We start from the raw sequence: 17,716 nt of genomic DNA on the forward strand, positions 1-17,716 counted from the left end.
GTGGATACTAGAGGAAAGAATAACAGAAAATGTAGGTTCATCAGTGAAGATTCCTACCTTTATAACTACCCAATCACTCAGAATCCAAATAGAATGTATCTCTGAATGCTGGAGTACATTCTTCAGTGCAGTTCATTTTAAAGTAAAAGTAAGTACCACATGACATCCCATAACAATGAAAAATGAAGCAAATTGAGTTTTGGACAAATGCCTCTTCTTTTATTTCAGTTTGACAGTATGTTTGGGTCCTTTACCTTGTCCCCACCTAAAGAAATCTACACTCTTTTCTACACAGAGAACCCTTACTGCCATGAAGTTCAGGAACTTGCAATGCAGGTACCAATGTAAACAGGGGAAGATAGAAAAGGAAATCTCCTGGGGGCAGAGGTGGGCACGCACACACGGTGTCATCAGAACGGGAAGGAATAAATTTCCAATGCAAATTGAAAGGTGAAAATATTTTCACCTATTAAACTTTGACTTCCATTTCTTCACATATTCATCAATGGGCATTGTGGGGGCACTGAGCACAGTTCTGGGAATGCAGAGACGCATAAGGCACAATCCCTCAAGAACACGGTCTAGTGGGAGAAACAGAGAGATAAATACTTACAATGCAGTATTTTTTACTGCTATAAAGCAGGGATATGTGAAGAACTATGAGGGAACATAGAGAAAGGGAGGCTATGTTTTGGGAAATCAGGGAAGGCTCCACAGACATCTGAGCTCAGTTTGTAACATTAGTAGAAGTTCCAGAATTATGCAGTAGAATTCGTATTGTCTGAAGTAGGAATATAGTCATCAAACCAACACCTGAAAATACCAAGCCATCAGTTGGAATAGAAAGAAAGAAAAGTCTTGGGTACACATAGTTGGGGAAATGGAGTTAACAAGCTCAGGAATAAAGTAAGAATGTCCGTTCTCCTCACTACTATTCAACACTGCAGAGCAAAATGTCCAATAGGATGTCCTTCATTTAACGACAAAAGCACAGGTAACAAAAACTCAAATCAACAAGTGGGACTATATCAAACTAAAATGCTTCTAAACAGCAAAGGAAACCATCAACATGAAAAGGCAACCTACCAACTGAGAGAAAATATTTGCAAATCAGATTATCTGATAAGGGATTAACACCCAAAATACACAAAGAACTCATACAACTCAACAGCAGTAAAACAGCAATTTAAAAATGGGCAAAGGATCTGAATAGATATTTTTCCAAAGAAGTCATATAAACGGCCAACAGGTACATGAAAAGATGCTCAACATCATTAATCATCAGGGAAATGGACATCAAAACAATGAGCTACCATCTCACACTTGTCAGAATGACTAATCAAAAATACAACAAGTAACAAGTGTTGGTGAGGACGTGGAGAAAAAGGAAGCCTTATACACTGCTGGTAGGAATGTAAATTGGTTCCTCAAAAAAATGTCAAAAATAGAGCTCCCATATGATCCAGCAATCTCACTTTTGGGTGTATACCTGAAAGAAATGAAATAGCCATCTCAGATAGATAACTGCATCCCCCTGCCATGTTCGTTGCAGCATTATTTACAATAGTCAAGACAGGAAAAAGACCTAAGCGTCTATCAATATAAATGGATAGATCGAGAAAAAGTGATTTTCTCTCTCTTCTTCTCTCTCTCTTTCTCTTTCTTTCTCTCTCTCTCTGTACCAGACAAGGACTATGATCTCACTTCTATATGGAATATGAATAAAAAGCCAAATTCTAGAAACAGAGAGTAGAATGGTGGTGGCTAGGGTCTGGGGAGAGGAGGAATTGAGGAGATACTGGCCAGAGAATACAAACTTTCAGCTTTAAGACGACTATGTTTCAGGGACCTAATATTCAGCACAGTGACTACAGGTAACAATACTATATTATATTCTTGAAATTTGTTATGAGGAGATCTTAAGTGTTCTCACCTCACACAAAAATATTGCAATTATGTGAGGTGATGGATATGTTACTCCCTGCATCCGGCACAGAGAAAGAGCAATTAAAGGCAAATAACAGTACTCCAAGCCCTTGAGAGCCCTCCAGAGGAAGGCAGGTGCTTCGGGAAGGAAAATGGTAGGAAGGGACCAGAGCCAGATCCTGCACAATTCTGAAGGGATAGAATATTTACTGGTTTCCCAGGATATTAGTGTTATATGACCACACAAAAATGGAGATTCATGCTGATGTTGCTGCTCAGGGAATATTCTGGAAGACAGTCTGTCTTGTTTGTCCGAAAGGAGCACCAGTGTATTGGCTACAAACGTCAGTTGGTCAACCCAGTTCAAGCAGCTTCCCTTAACAATGCTTTTCTTTCTGTTTGTGTTTTTAACCTCCAATCTTCATAGAGATAGCCAAATACTAGTTGGAAAGAACAGAGCCAACACTGAATTATTCCAAGGATTCCTAAATAGTTAGACCTAAGTGTCAAATACAAAAGAAAGCACAAATATAAGACACCAAGGCCTCCTCTCAGAGAGACATATCCAGAAGAGCCAGCAGGAGTGGGGCTTGAATCCGTGTGCCTAGAGGCATGAAGTGAGAAGAAGGTAACTCGGGTACCATTTGATAGTTCACCCCTGCTATTAGTAACATCATTGAGTCTAGTTTGAGCCAAATCCCTGTCTAACTGGCCTGGCCTGTTATTGTGGGTTCAGTATCAAGCCGCTGAATGAGCTTAATGATTCCATAAAAAACAGGGATTCATCTGTTTCATGTCCAGTTGAACTGCTTATTTAAGGAAACATTTGGTATTTACTTAACATGAAGCTTGTCAAATTAGAATCAATGTAAATTAATTAACCTAATTTCCTCATCGGTATTAATGCTGGTTTCTAGTAGCAAATGCTTTGGAGTGAAAAACACTAATCTGCGTATTTTTCCTAAGTTTCCCCCCATTGTATTCAGCTTTAATTCGCGTGACAAGTTTCACCTCACAAAGTGCTTCCTCCTATTTGATTCTTTCCAAACACACATGGAGGTCTGTTTATATATTAATTTCTACTAGAATCACAGACGTCTCCTCCTGCATGTCTCCTCCCCAAAGGACCAAAAAGGCCTCTTGAGTGGCGATAAATGTCTCATTATAAACACTTAGTTAAAAACTGTGTCACAATTAGAGTCAATCTGGTCTGCACTCTCATGCCAAAAAGCAAAGTCTTTCAAGCTGTGCATTTTTACTATTAACTTTCCAGGGTAGCTTTAGAATCTCAATCAATTCTTTAAAAAATGCAAATGTCCTTTTCCCTTTGGTTTAGCAGTAGCCACTGGGAAATACATATGTATAATTCCTTCCTGGCTATGCATGTGCTGTAACAATTATCAAAGAAGAGACTCCAGAGCCTGCTTGACTCCCTCCAACCTGCTATCAGAGGCCATTTAACGTTCAGCCTTCCCTTTACCTTTGCAAATATGCCTGTTCGTAGGATTTATCTTACTTTGTCCGAACAACACTATTTCCACTTCTGCTGTGGGCTCCTTGGCTACAGCGGTGCCTCCCTCCAACCTCCTCTCCACTGTCTTGCTAGGATGCCCTGGGGCCCTCCCTGGCCTGCCCCAGACAGCTCTCTAGGTCCATCATGTGCACTCTCCTCAACACCCAACCCCAGTAACCTGCCTGCTCGCATCAGGGTGGCACTAGAAGCTCCCAAACACGTTGCAGGCCACGTGCCCTTGTGCCCTTGTGCACCTTCCTCCTGCCTGCACTGTCCTATACCCCGGTGATCTCGCATGCACCCGTCCAAAATCAGTTCAAAAACCACCTCCCCTGTGAAGTCATCTCTCCCTGCTCCCCCTACCCTGGCCAGAGTGGAGGGTTCTCTCCACTATTCCCAAGAGCCTTGTGGGCCCTTCTCTTCCTAGTATTTATACATAGTGCTTAATTATGAGTTTCCTGACTATCTCCCCACCAGGCTATGAGCTCTTTAGAAGTCGGGATTCTTTTCATTCTTGCATTCCCAACTGCTAGAACCATGCCCAGCATCTGGCAAGTAATCAAGAAGCCTTCGTGGAATGAACAGAAGGTGATATACACAAACGTGAGAAGTATGGGTTTTCCGGCTCCCCCACATCCCTGGGAGCATGTGAGCCCCACACTCCTGGAGACAGAGGACCTCTGCTCAGAGTGGGCTGAAATCTCTGACCATGAAAAGAACCTGGAAATGACACCACCATTTGTAGATGCCCTCTCATTAGTTTTCATTTCTGTGCCTAATGGGACGCGCACATAGATCATGGGAGCATGTATGCCATGAAAGGGTCCAGAATATGCCATTGTGGCGTAACAACTATTTTGAGCTGAAGACATCTGAGCTCCTAAAATCTTAATCTACCTAAAAGCAGTCCCTCCCAAATGAACTCAAAATCACTCAACAGTCATAAATCTCCTCCCCAGAAGCAACCCAGGAAGATTGACTCTTATCACCACATCCAAACAGATATCATCAAAAAAAAATCATATCTCCTATCTGTTCTTCTAAGCGTCCATTTATCTTTCCAAAAAATCATTTGTTTTCCTTAAGTGCCCCTTGTTCCCCTGCTGTTTCCTATTAAGAAGTCATTTGTTTCCCTAGTTGCCCTTCTCCCTCTTACCTTCCCTGAATAAGATGGTAAATAAGCCCCAAATTCTAACCAGCCCTTTGAGTCACATTTTTCTGTGAATTCCTAAATATATACAGGAATAACTATCTTTCTTTCTTTTGTTAAACTGTCTTTTGTCAGTTTAATTCCCAGGCCTCCAGTGAGCCTAAGAGGACAGCGGAAAAGCTTTTCCTCTCTCTCTCACACACACACACACACACACAAACACACATCTGTATTTGTGTGTACATGTGTTTATATGACTGTATACACATAATCACATGGACAATTGCTTATGGCTACAGAGCAAGAGGAGGGAAAAAATTCTTTCTCCTATCAGCTTTGTGATTTACAAGTGACTAGACTTTGGGGCGAGGGGATTTACGACTAAAAACACCAAAAATAAACAGGGAAAAATAACAGAATAACAACAAATGATTGAATGGGGAAAAATGCCCTCGACTTTGCACCAGTCCCTGGTTCTCTGTGCTCCTGGCATTGGCAGAGCTCAGATAAACTGAATCAATGGAAAATCCCCATGTCTTATTTCCATTTCCGGCCTCCTCCCAAATAAGCCTTTTTCTAGCTGTTAACTAACAACATTGACCTTCCCTGTCAACCTTCATGTAAAGAGGCTAGTGAGCAATAATAATGCAAAAGAAGGTGAATCCAAAGGGAGAAAGAATGAACAGAACAAAATTTCCCCACAACTGAACCATTTCCCTGAATGAAAATGACTGGATGTCTGTTTTCTCCTCCTAAGCCTCAAATACAATGATTTAAACCGGTAGTTTCAATGTGAGTTCTCCTCAGTCTGGGTAAGTGCCCCCACGACCAGGGGCACTGGAGATGGGAGGGGATACCCAACCGCCACCTTCAGCCAGAACATTCCAGGTTTGTTCTATTTCAAAGCTGGGCTTGTATGGAAGATTCTGTTTGAAGGAAGAGTTCTAAAGCTAAAACAAACAAATAAAAACAAATAACAACTCCAGTCCAGAAAATGAGGCCATGTGGTTGACGAAATTCTATCTGGCTTTTACAAAAATAAGAATGGCCTAGGACAGACCTAGCAGGCTGGGAGGTAATCTGTAGCATCCCCTTGGTGTAGCCCAGAGAAGGAACCCAGAACTAGAGGCAAGAGACCAAGATCCAAGGAGCATCCTGCTGGATGTGACTGTCTAGTCTTCCCTGCAAAACTCCCAAGTTCCATGAGGGCAGCGACCCTGTCTGTCCTGTACACTGTGGAATCCTCAGGGCCTCACACGCAGTGCCTGGAGAAAGAGGGGAACGGAAGCCTCCCCCATCCAAATTCCTGCCACAGCCCCACTCATATAGTGTTTAGGGGGACACCATTCAACTCCTTAAGGCCACAAATTGATTGTCACCTCCTGGCTGAGCTGGGCTGGGTGCCCTTTCCCCTGAGCTTCTCTGGTGTCCTGCCTAGTCCTCGTCACACCGTATCATCAAGTCCACTTGCTGTGTCCCCCACACGACCACAACTCTGAAAGAAGGAATCAAAACTTTCACCTCCATAGCCCCAGATCCTACTCAGCCCAGTGCTGGTGCATCGTGGGCATCAAACATCTGTTGATGAATGAACGCAGATGGTGATGGATTTTGCAAGCTGTGCAGCTGGCCCCATTACCTGCCTCCCCCACAGGAGTACAAGGGAACACCTGGTCAGCAGGCTTGAGTAACCTCTGTCCAGACTCTAGCCTCAAGGACAACTAGGTGAGCTGGCAAATTTAGCCCATTCGTCTCCTACCAGCCTGGTCCTGACAGCTAGAAACTTCAACAAAGACAGGGACCCATAGGGTGAAACTTCAGGGCACCAAACCTTTGCCCTGAATGTCATCTTTCAAGTCCTGCTCACGAATGGTTGCCAAAATAAAAAAGGATTTTTTCCCGGTTCTTTTCCTCCCTGACCATTCTCTGAGCCCTGTGAACCCACTCTCCTAGATGAAGACCCTCGAGGTGGAACAGCAACAGCAGACTGAGCCACAAGGTGCAGCTCACTTCTCCTCCAGCGTGTGGGGAAGTGGCGAGGCGTCCCTGCCACTGCTTCCTCGTATCCGCACCTCCTGCCTGTCAAAGGTCGCTTGGCACGGCCCCCTCCCCCTGCTGTGGCTGGAGCAGCCAGGAGCACGGCTTGGCGCCAGCCCTTTGCTTCTATCTGTAGCACTTGGCCTTCTCAGAGCAGGTTTGGAAATTAAAAGCAATACTTCCCACCTCAGCTATGGTAATAATGCTGGATTCATTTGGAAGTGTCAGCCACAACTGTCCTTCAGTAACTGGCACGCCTGAGATTGCACGTGTGGACCTTTTCATCCTCAACTTAAAGAACTGTGAAACGGGGCTGTCGTCTCCTTGAAGCTGCTCACCCAGGGGAACCCAGTCAGTGAATGTTGTGGGGGATTCACACTTTTGTTCCCAGTGTGCTCCGGTTGCCTTGTGGCAGCATAACTCCAGTTTGTCTTATACACATCCTTTCGATGAGCTAAGATCCTTTATGGTGAAAGCAAACTACACAATCAGGTTGAGAGGAACAATGCAGCACAGGTGGAAAGGTGCCCATTCAGGAAGAACTCCACCACTTCCATTCTGCACAGATTCTTTAATGTTACTGAGGACATGAGTTCCTCATCCTCACAGCCTTTGCTTTCCACCACTGGTCATTTCAGTAATAATGGCTAGCTTTTTATTATGTATCACTTCATTAAAAATAATTATGACCATTCATTGAGCACTTGCTAAGCACCATGAAGCCCTCAGAGCAGTCCTAGCTAGAGTAATTATGCAAAGAAAAGAAAGAAAAGGCATTCGCATAGGAAAAGAACTAAAATTATCTCTTTGAAGATGACACAATTTTATATACAAAAAATTTTAAATATAGAAAAGACTTCACCAAAAAAAGTTAGAACTAATAAACAATATTTTCAGTATTTCAGCAACACTGCAGGACACAAAATTAACACATAAAATCAGTTGCATCTCTATATATAAACACTGAAATATATGAAAGAGAAATAAAGAAACAATCTCATTTACAATAGCAAGAAAAAAAATAAATACTTACGAACAAATTTAACCAAGAAAATTAAAAATCTATACACTGAAAGCTGTAAGACATTGGTGAAAGAAACTGAAGAAGACATAAATAAATGGAAAGATGTCCTCTGTTTGTGGAGCAGAATTAATATTATTAAAATGTCCATACTACCCAAAGTCATCTAGAGATGCAATGTAATCCCTATGAAAATTCCAATTGCATCATTCACAGAAATAGAAAAAATAATCCTAAAATTCACATGGAAACACAAAAGACCCAGAATAGCCAAAGCAATCTTGAGAAAGAAGAACAAAGCTGGAGGCATGACACTTTCTGGTTTCAAACTATATTACAAAGCTATAGTAATCAAAACAGTATGTTATTGGCATAAAAACAGATACATAGACCAATTCAACAGAATTAAGAGTCTAGAAGTAAAACCACACATATATGGTCAACTAATATTTGGCAAGGGAACTAAGAATATTCAATGGGGAAAAGACAGTCTTTCCAATAAATGGTGCTGGGAAAATTAGACATTCACATCAAACAATGAAATCAGATACCTATCTTTCACAACTCACAAAAATTCACTTGAAATGGATTAAAGACTTAAATGTAAGACCTAAACCTGTAAAACTCCTAGAAGAAAGTATAGAGGAAAAGCTCCTTGACATTGGTCTTGGCAACAATTTTTTGGATATGATACCAAAAGCATAAGCAACAAAGGCCAAAATAAACAAATGGGACTACATCAAACTAAAAGGCTTCTGAACAGCACAGGAAACCATCAACATCATGAAAAAGGCAACCTCTCAAATGAGAGAAAATATCTGAAAACCATACATCACATAAAGGTTAATATTCAAAATATGTAAGGAACTCATACAACCCAATAGCAAAAACAAACAAACAAACAAACAAAAATTTTGATTAAGAAATGGGCAAAGGACCTGAATAGACATTTTTCCAAAGAAGACTTACAAATGGACAACAGGTACATGAAAAGATACTCAGCATCATTAATCATCAGGGAAACACAAATCAAAACCACAGTGAGATATCATCTCACATGTATTAGGCTGGCTATTACCAAAAAGATAAGAGATAGTAAGTGCTGGTGAGGATGCGGAGGAAAGGGAACCCTTGTGCACTGTTGGTGGGAATGTAAACTGGTGCAACCACTATGGAAAACAGTATGGAGGTTCCTCAAAAATCTGAAAATAGAGCTACTATATGACCCAGAAATCCCACTTCTGGATATACACCTCAAGGAAATAAAATCACTATCTTGAAGGGGTATCTGTTCCCCAACCCCCATGTTTATTGCAGCATTGTTGACAATAGTCAAGACATGGGAACAACTTGTGTTCATCAACAGATAAACATCCTGTGTCCATACAGTAGATAGGCAGATAGACACACAGACACATGCATACATATAAAAACATACACACATATACAATGGAATATTATTCAGCCATAAAAAGAAGCAAATCCTGCCATTTGTGAAAACATAGATGGACTTTGACGGCATCATGCTAAGTGAAATAAGTCAGACAGAGAAAGACAAATATTGTATGATATCACTTATATATGGGATCTGAAAAAAAAAAAAGCCAAACTTGTAGAAACAGATTAGAATGGTCATTGCTTGGGGCTAGGGGGATGGGGGAATTGAGTATTTGTTGGTCAAAGGGTATAAACTTCCAGTTATAAGATGAATAACCTCTAGGGATCTGATACATAGCATAGTTAATAACACTGTGTTACATACATGGAAGTTGCTAAGAGGAGCTCTTAAGTGTTCTTACCTCACACAAAAATATTGTAATTACGTGAGGTGACAGATATGCTAGTTAATCTTATGGTAATCATTTTACAATATGTATCTGTATCAAATCATCACATTACACATCTTAAATTTACACAATGATATACGTCAGTTACATCTCAATAAAGCCAGAAAAAAGAAGCCTTCATAGCAATCTTCTGAAGAGTCACCTTTGTCCACACTATTGGAGAAGAAACTGAGGGTTTATTTGCCAAATGCTCAAATGGTCAGTGCGTGGCGGACCCGCATTCCAGGCCAGGCTGGCTCAACTCTGGGGCCCATATTCTTGACTCAATCACCCACAGCACCTTCAGGTCTTCAGAAATAAAACTTCGAGTTGAACAGAACTTAACTTTGTCCTCTTGCACTTCCAGCACAGAGCACATACACTGATCTTACTGACATAACTGGCATCGTTCTCAATCATCTCCCCCACTCTTGCTGCCCCTCAGTTGATGCAAACAGTGAGATGAGGCAAGGAGGCCACCTGAGTAGAAGCCCGGAATGAAGCAGCACCCAGGAGATAAGAGTGACCTCCCTGTACCCAGGTAAACCTCCAGCAGACTGGGCCCTGTGGGGACGCTCGCACAGCCACACTACCAGCTGTGCCTTCGGTTCCTGTCCACGCACTCTCCTCAGGCTGTGCAGAGATGACACAGGCTCCCACATGCCTCACAGAGATGAAAATATGCCGCAGGCTCCTACAAAAGTCACTCACTGTGCCAAGGCGACGGGCTATGCTGGACAGGAGTCCAGGGCTTGAGTCACAAGGGTTTGCAGGAGCAGAGAGGAAACTGAGAAAGGACCTTGGCTGATCCCTGAGACAGGACCAAACACATGAATCTGCTTTGTTTTTGTTCACTGCTAATTCATCCACATGGATAAAACGAGCACATTTACAAAAGTGAACTTGGCATATTTAATCAGAGCATCGTTGATCCTGCAGGAGCTGGAGGTGCTCAGGGAGAAGAGGCTTCATCCCCCTCTGCTACTTAACACTTTCCAGTGGCTCCCACTCCCTTAGGGAGGAAGGCTGGGCATGTTGGCCAGCACAGCACAGTTCCTGCTCCAGCCCCAGGCCACCCCCACTCCTGTGCTCCCAGCTTCCACAGATGCTCTCAGACACTTGCGCTCCCATCTTCAAAGTAGCTGTGCCCTGTACCTAGAACACCATTTCCCCGCCCACCTTACTGCTGACACCTACTCATCCCTCACATGTCTGCTTACTCACCACCTCCTCCTGGAGCTGTCTCAGCTCCCTAGAGGTCAGGTCAGTACATTTCCTAAGTTCTCTCCAAAAGCCCCTACTCCCCACCGAAGCACTCACGCTGATGGAAATGGCTTGTTATTAGTTGGAAAGCTCCTTTACAGTAGGGTTCAGAGCACTGGCTCATACTGTGCATCAAGTTGAAAACCTGAACTTAAAAAGGAATGGAGTAAATGAATACACGGTGTTAAGCCTGATTCATTCCCACTGCCCCTGAGAGGCCTCTTCCAACTTCTCTAGAAATAGACCCCTCCTGTCTTGTTCACAGGCCTGTCCAAGCAGGGAGTGTCAAGCCAAGTATGCAAGGGGTCTTTGAATTTTGACTGTATCCCATTAAAAATATAATCCATAACCTGGGCCCAAGCTCCATCCATCAGGCACCCAAGGCCACACCTGCCATCAACAGTAACAGCACTGGCCTTGCATCAGCACCAGGAAACAAGGAAAGTGATGCAGGCCCAGCACCTCGGGGACTCCAGCAGCTGCACCAGCCCTGCTGGACGGCCTCTGGAGGACCAAAGAGCGCTTCTAAGAAGCAAAGAGGACCCCTGTGCAGCAAGACAGGAAGCGTGCAGCTCTAAAGTTAAGCCGATTGAGAGAAATTAATAAAATGTTACTTCATCATTTTAGATGTATGTTCATTTTTCATCTGCATTAAAGATACACTGCATTGTCTATATGAATAAAAACATGCTGCCAATTAATGTCGACGTGCTGAGGAGAAGGAAACCCAATGTAGACTCCTTTTAATGCTAGAGCAGGCATAAAGCTGTGTCTTTATTACTGAGGTTAATCGGATTAGGCTGAGGATTTTCTGGCATTTTTCTGCCGTTGGAGTTGTCTGAAGGAGACTTCAGGGGAATAGCAGCAACATGCCAGTGAGCCTGACTGCACCATTTGCCCCCGTGCAAACTCCACCCGGCAGGACTCACACCCAACATCTGCCCCACCCCTTAGACTCCTGAAAAGTGGCCTGGGGAAGACACCTTCCAGGCTGTTCGCCCAGTTCTCAACAGGCCTGCTTCTCTGGAAAATGGCCCCTGACAAGCTAGGCATTCTGGGCAGATCTGTACTCTGTGACTCACCCTCTGGCTATGGGTGACCTTAGTTGGGCCAGAGTTGGAAATTTGGAATCAGGCTAAGAGTGTTCAGTTTCAGTCTGGGCTGGCACCTTGAGCAGAGGCAATATAAGAAGCCAGGAGCTTTGAGGACAACCATTTTCTGCCAAGTGGATCAAGCAGTAGAGAAAGCTGGGGTAGAGAAAAGAAGCAGGAAACAGCTGCCGAAGAAACAGAGACAAGAGGGGCTTCCTGGATCCCCTCACCTAGACCCTCTCTGCTCCCTCCCTCAACACTCCCCCTCTGGCCCTAGACCCCTGTCCTTTGAACACGAATGACTGGACACCCTCAGACTCCATGGAGCTCTGCCTCCACCTGACGGTCTGACCCTCCCTGACTTGCTTGGAAGGGCACTGCTCTCCGTACCACATCACATTTCTCTCCCCAGATCATGACTGCACAGACACCTTGCTTTCCCAGCACCCGGATGTGTATGACAGGTATGTGCTGAAGGAGCAGGTATCACCCTCTTTGAAGGTCTCTCCGCAGAGGCTGCTCATTCACTTGCTTCACACACACCATGAAAACACAGGGACATTTCCCTGCTTCCTACTGCTGCTACATCACTCCTCCTCCCTTGTAAACACAAAAAGCACAGACACAAAGCCAACAACAACTACTCCTCTCTGGGATATGTGACATCACAGTCATCCCTAACATGGACCTTCAACAGCCCGTGGTCGATTCCATCCATCAGAGGTTCTCCTCAGGGTTTCACAGAATCCATTTCAGGGTAAATATGGGAATGGCCTGGTGAGAACCGATACATCTAGTCCAGGTAACTACACGGTTGAGACTAGATGTGCTAAAGAAAGAGGAGAGTTGAGTCAGTTCTGGTCAGTCTGGCTCATGTAAACAGCTCAAGCACAAGTCAGCTTTGCGGAAAGGCTCTTCGCCCTTCGACCTGGCGGAGCGCCTGCGTTCCCCACTAAAGGTGAGCTGAGTGAACACGACAGCTTGGGGGCACTTGTCTGAGACAAGCACTTGCTTGACGCCATAAATAATACTCCAGATTCTTTATATTCCATCAGCACCAAGACAGAACATCACCTCCATTTATCCCATTGTACAGAGCCAGGATAGGAAGGTGGCTCAGGAATGGAAATGGGTGTTGGTGGGGGTGATCTGGTCTCCCCTTCCAAGGCTCTCATGACCTCTACATGGACTACTTATCTCTGAGCAATTAAATCCTTATGGGGAGAAGTACTGCAAAGAAAATTGTAATTATACACATGTGCAGCTGCCTACGCCTCTCTTCAAAACCCTTTTATTTCTTGGTCCCTATGTAACATGACAGTTGCGCATATGGAAAGCGATTAGGACCGGGAGAGCTTCCTTCCACAGAATCAGAGAGCAGGTGAGCAGTGCAATCCCTGGCCTGCAGCAGAGGCTGCGGGGGAGAAGGCACGTGCCCAGCTGACAGGTAGGGTGTAACTTGTTCTAAGAATCTGCCAAGAGGGTCTACCACTGGGTGTGAGTCCTAGGGCAGGACACACCATCATACACATAGACACACATGCACACACTGTTCCTGCCCACCCCCCCAACCCCCGCCCCGGAGCAGCTCTGGCATGGGCTCTGCGGCACAAAGAAGCCCTGGACACTCGCAGGTGGGTGGGATGGCAGTGATGTTTCCTCTTGTTCCTTGGTCTTGGTTGTTGTCTAAACTCTCAAGCTCAAAACTTATGCATCATAATCAAACGGCAAAATTATCTAAAGCAATCATGTGCATCTTACTTTCCATTTCAATATATCATATGAATTAGGTGCCATTACATAACTCAAAAGCAAGTAATTAGCTCATGAAATCCTTAACGTCCCAATAGTCCATCATAGGAAATATCAACCAAAATAGAAATTATATGCTGCATGAGACTCCCTTTCCAGTTCACCTCCTCACCTAGACGCTCAAGCACACGAGCATGTGTAAATCCATCGTTTGTGGCCCTGCTGCAGGCTGACCTCAGATGAGCCATTACCAGGCCTTCCCTCACTGATCTTCTTCCAGACTCTGTGCCCCAGCTTCCAAGCCACATCTCCTGGAGCTTCCATGCCCACTCTCCTGCCGGTCGCCCCTCTCCACTCATCTGCCAAGGAGAAGGCCCGGCCCCTTCTCCTGAAACAATGTACCAGTTATAAGCACATTACAATGTCCATGACGCCAACCAACTAGATCATTCAGACCTAAATTGTTTTTAGAAAGCTCGAGGTAAATTCATCAGACAGTTGCCAAGTCTGCGCTTTAATTAGCGGCAGCAACACACGGGCTGACTGAACCATTTCCAAACAGACGGTCTAGTCATTCAAATACCTGACTGATGAGGGCTCCGTGCTGGCCAGGCCTGGTGGGGGAATTGACATGGTTGATGGGAGAAAGGGGAAACCAGCAGGAGCAGCAAGACTCCCCTCCTCAGAGAGGCGTTTAGAGTTCTGTTTAAAGCCCTATGTCATATTCAAGAGGTTTTCATGGGTTAATTTTTATATAAACTGCTATCTTCCCAGTTTCAGAACAGAATAATCTGCACAGCAATATTCATCTTAGCATTGCTTATAATCATAAAAAACTGGAAGCCTATATAGGAGACATAGTTAAATGGAATAAGATGCCTCCACTCAGTGGAATATTATGACATAATTAAAACAAGGATTCTGAAGGAATGTTAAACAATGGAAAATGCTTAGGATATAATGCTCAGTCAAAAGGCAAAGGGAACAAAGTGTGCATAATACATGTTATGATTTCACATTTTGAAATAACACTTATGCAAAGAAAAATAGAGCCTGGGAGACAGTTCACCAAAACATAAATCGGGGATATGTTTAGGTGATAGGATTATCGGCTTTTTTTCTTTTTCTTTCTACATACCTATGTTTTCCAAATTTAATGAACATGTACACTTTTTAATGAACCTTTCTATTATAAATGCTTATTGGAAAATATAAGTAAACTGTCTCAGAGGTCACATATAAAAAATCACAGGGAATCAGAAGACATAGGTAAGAGAATTACTATATGAGACTAACCTGTGCATCTGAAGGAAGATGAGGAAAAGCTGAAGAGACTTAGAGGCTCCTGGGGCAACTGCCCTCTGGAAAAAAAAAATCATAGGACTTATGCTGTGGATATGACCCCGCCTTTCTCTTCTCCCTTCTGCTTTACCGCAGAGAAACAAAGGCTCAAATGACACTTTTCTTCTGAGAACGAGAAGCAGTACACTGAAAGCCTGCCTTCACCTGGTGCATTTTTAATTTTGACACCTCCTGCTCTGAAACTCTCAGGAACTAAAGCCAGACCTCAGGCATCTTATACGTCCCGAAAGAACTGCAATTTCAGATGTTTTTAATCCATTAAAAGACTTTATTCCTGCAGACTATCACCTCTCTGTGGAAAGGAACCAACTTTGTCTTATTTATCACTGCAAATCCAATGCCTAGCACAGTACTTGGTCCCAAAGGATGCCTCAGAGCATGTCTGTTGAATGAATGTTTTCAAAATATTTTCTTAAAATCAAGGTTAGCCTAAGCAGAAGTTGAAATGAGTTCAAGGTGACTGAAAATTGTATTTTATCATATTGAGGTATTTGGTTTTTAATTTGCTATGACTATATGTTATTTAGACACACAACTTTGCTATTTTAATTAGTTTAAGAATTGGCCAAATTAACACGTGGAGTTGTTATCTTTAACGCAACTGTTCAACCATAAGAGAAGGAAGATAAAGCCAAACAGCACCATCTACCCAGTGCAACTTACGTGGATAAGACAGAAGGCAAAGGGAAGAATAATCACTCCCAGAAAGCCTACCTGTGGGGCAGCCATTTGCTTCCAGGGCTGGAAGGAAAACAGGAGCAGCTGTGTTGAAACCTCCCAGCCGACGACTGGACCAGGAGACATGGCGCCCACGAGTTTCCCATGATGCTGTGCTCTGAGGCTCCGCTGACAAGCGCCACCTGGAAGCCCAATTCAATCAAAGTTGCTTCCGTGCGGCATTTCCTATCATTAGTGCACAACATTTCGCCAGTTCCTGGGCTACACAGTTAAGTTCAAAGACTTCACTGGCTCTTTCCTATCCTGTCTGCCATCTCCTCAGTGAAGGGCTCTGTGTATTCTTCATAATGAATATGAAATAACAGTAATAGCAAAATGCTTTAAACAGGCAAAGCACTGGCAGGTGTCAAGTGCTCTCCCATTAGTATCGGACTCTCTAACCTTCGGAGTCAGAATCGGGAAATAACACTTAGAAAAACTTTTAAGGAAATGGGATTACTGAGTTTAGCAAAAAGAGCCATGTGACAAGTGTGGGAACGGCTTTCATACAGGGAAGAGCTACTTCTCATTTCCTCTAAACGAAGAACAAGGAGAGCCCTCTCTCAGTCGAAACTTGAGGTGCCTAACTTAGATGTGTTACCTTTGGCTCTCTAACAGTCCTTCCCTGGATTTTTTTTTAAAGTAGGGTAGAGTCTCATCTTTCTGAGATGCTTTGAAACAATTTAATCTGAATGCATAAAATGGAGTCGATGGTCTTTTAAGATGCTGCACATTCAAGAGCTTCAAGTGGAATTTGTACCTTGTCGTTTGATGGCCAGTTCAATTCTAACAAACATTTCTAAAACACCAGACATGTATTCCCACACAGATGACGACCTAAGAGCTTTCTCATCCATTTAAACCTACTGGTTGATCTTCTCTCCTAGTTACTGGGTACTGTCCACCCTTCTTCCTCCAACTGTTCTGACCTGTTTCCTCTTTCATCCTCTCCAAGTACCTATGAACTCACACTATATCTTGCAATGAAGAGGGGGCTTTTCCCCTTAAATCTTATAGTCCTTTTTAAAGAGGATTATTAACCACTGTATCGTGGTCAAATTCCAATGTGGGAAATTACATTTTGCCTCCCTATAATTCCTGCTGTCATTTTAATTAGAAATACTATTTAATATCCCACTCGAAATAAAACTTGTTGCAGAGAGGGCTGCCTCAGAGGGGCCTGCCTTTTCTAGCACAGAGGAGACGATGTTTCAGAGATGTGTGACTAATACTCCTGGGGCAGGAGCTGAGTACATTGGGATCCTTTGGGAGTAGAGGCACCTCCAAAGGCTCAAATTGATTTTTATTTTATGCCTGAGGTAGACAATCCCATAAGACAGATTTTTCCCTCCAGCATTTTGCAGCATTTTCTGAGATTCAGATTCAAGGCAAGACCTGCTTGGTATTACTGTGTGGATGACGCATTACACGGAGCTGACTCTGTGACATCATGTCGTCTTGTTCCCAGTTAGAGCAACCCGATGTGCCCGCCCTGCACACCCCAGCTCTGTGAGTCACTGTGTGATAGATTGTCCAGGAAATGCAAAACGATGCTTTTCTAAAAACACAAGATTAAAATTGAGGCTTCCGGCCAGGGAAGGTACAGAGGAAAAAGTAAACTCTCAGGAGGGGCAGGTTCTCATTTCTGTTTTTCTTTTCCTAATTGTTTATAAAATCCTACAAGAGATTATAGTTTATAAATAAGCATTGCAAATGGTTATTGTCTTTGATATTTTATTGCCTCAAAAATGAAGCTTCTTTTTCACCAACTAGAACTTTCTGTTATAAACAGCTATGCCACTCCACATCTTTAAGATTTTATCATTAAAAAGGGCAGAATATCTATGTGTGCACTGTGAATGCTGAACACCAATTGGCTACATAGGCTCCGCTTGTGCCTGAAAAATTCTGTAATACAAAACAATCGTGATACATACGAACTTGTAGTGGGCTTGAATAATGATAGAGTAAAATAAAATATCAAGGATAACCTCCTAAAGAGAAAATTAAAATTTAGTCTTATCCAAATACTTGTAATCTGAAGGGTGAAAAAATCAT

The 17,716-nt window shown here is 43.3% G+C and overlaps 1 protein-coding gene across 5 annotated transcripts in view; it reads right to left on the minus strand.

The window, feature by feature from the left end:
- The window catches only part of CRH (corticotropin releasing hormone), a 73,636-nt gene that overhangs the window by 45,588 nt on the left and 10,332 nt on the right, over window positions 1-17,716 (minus strand). For 4 of the 5 annotated variants that reach the window (XM_074355020.1, XM_074355021.1, XM_074355022.1 and 1 more), the window contains 2 exons: window positions 15,656-15,801; window positions 14,876-14,940 (listed from right to left, as the gene is read on the minus strand). In XM_074355020.1, coding sequence (XP_074211121.1) covers window positions 14,876-14,940; window positions 15,656-15,801 — 211 coding nt within the window. Of the gene's footprint in view, window positions 1-14,875; window positions 14,941-15,655; window positions 15,802-17,716 lie in introns of those variants that run through there. The other variant, XM_074355024.1, reaches the window with a different exon arrangement.

Source organism: Camelus bactrianus, chromosome 29 (assembly GCF_048773025.1).
Source record: "Camelus bactrianus isolate YW-2024 breed Bactrian camel chromosome 29, ASM4877302v1, whole genome shotgun sequence".
NCBI classification, from domain to species: Eukaryota; Metazoa; Chordata; class Mammalia; order Artiodactyla; family Camelidae; genus Camelus; species Camelus bactrianus.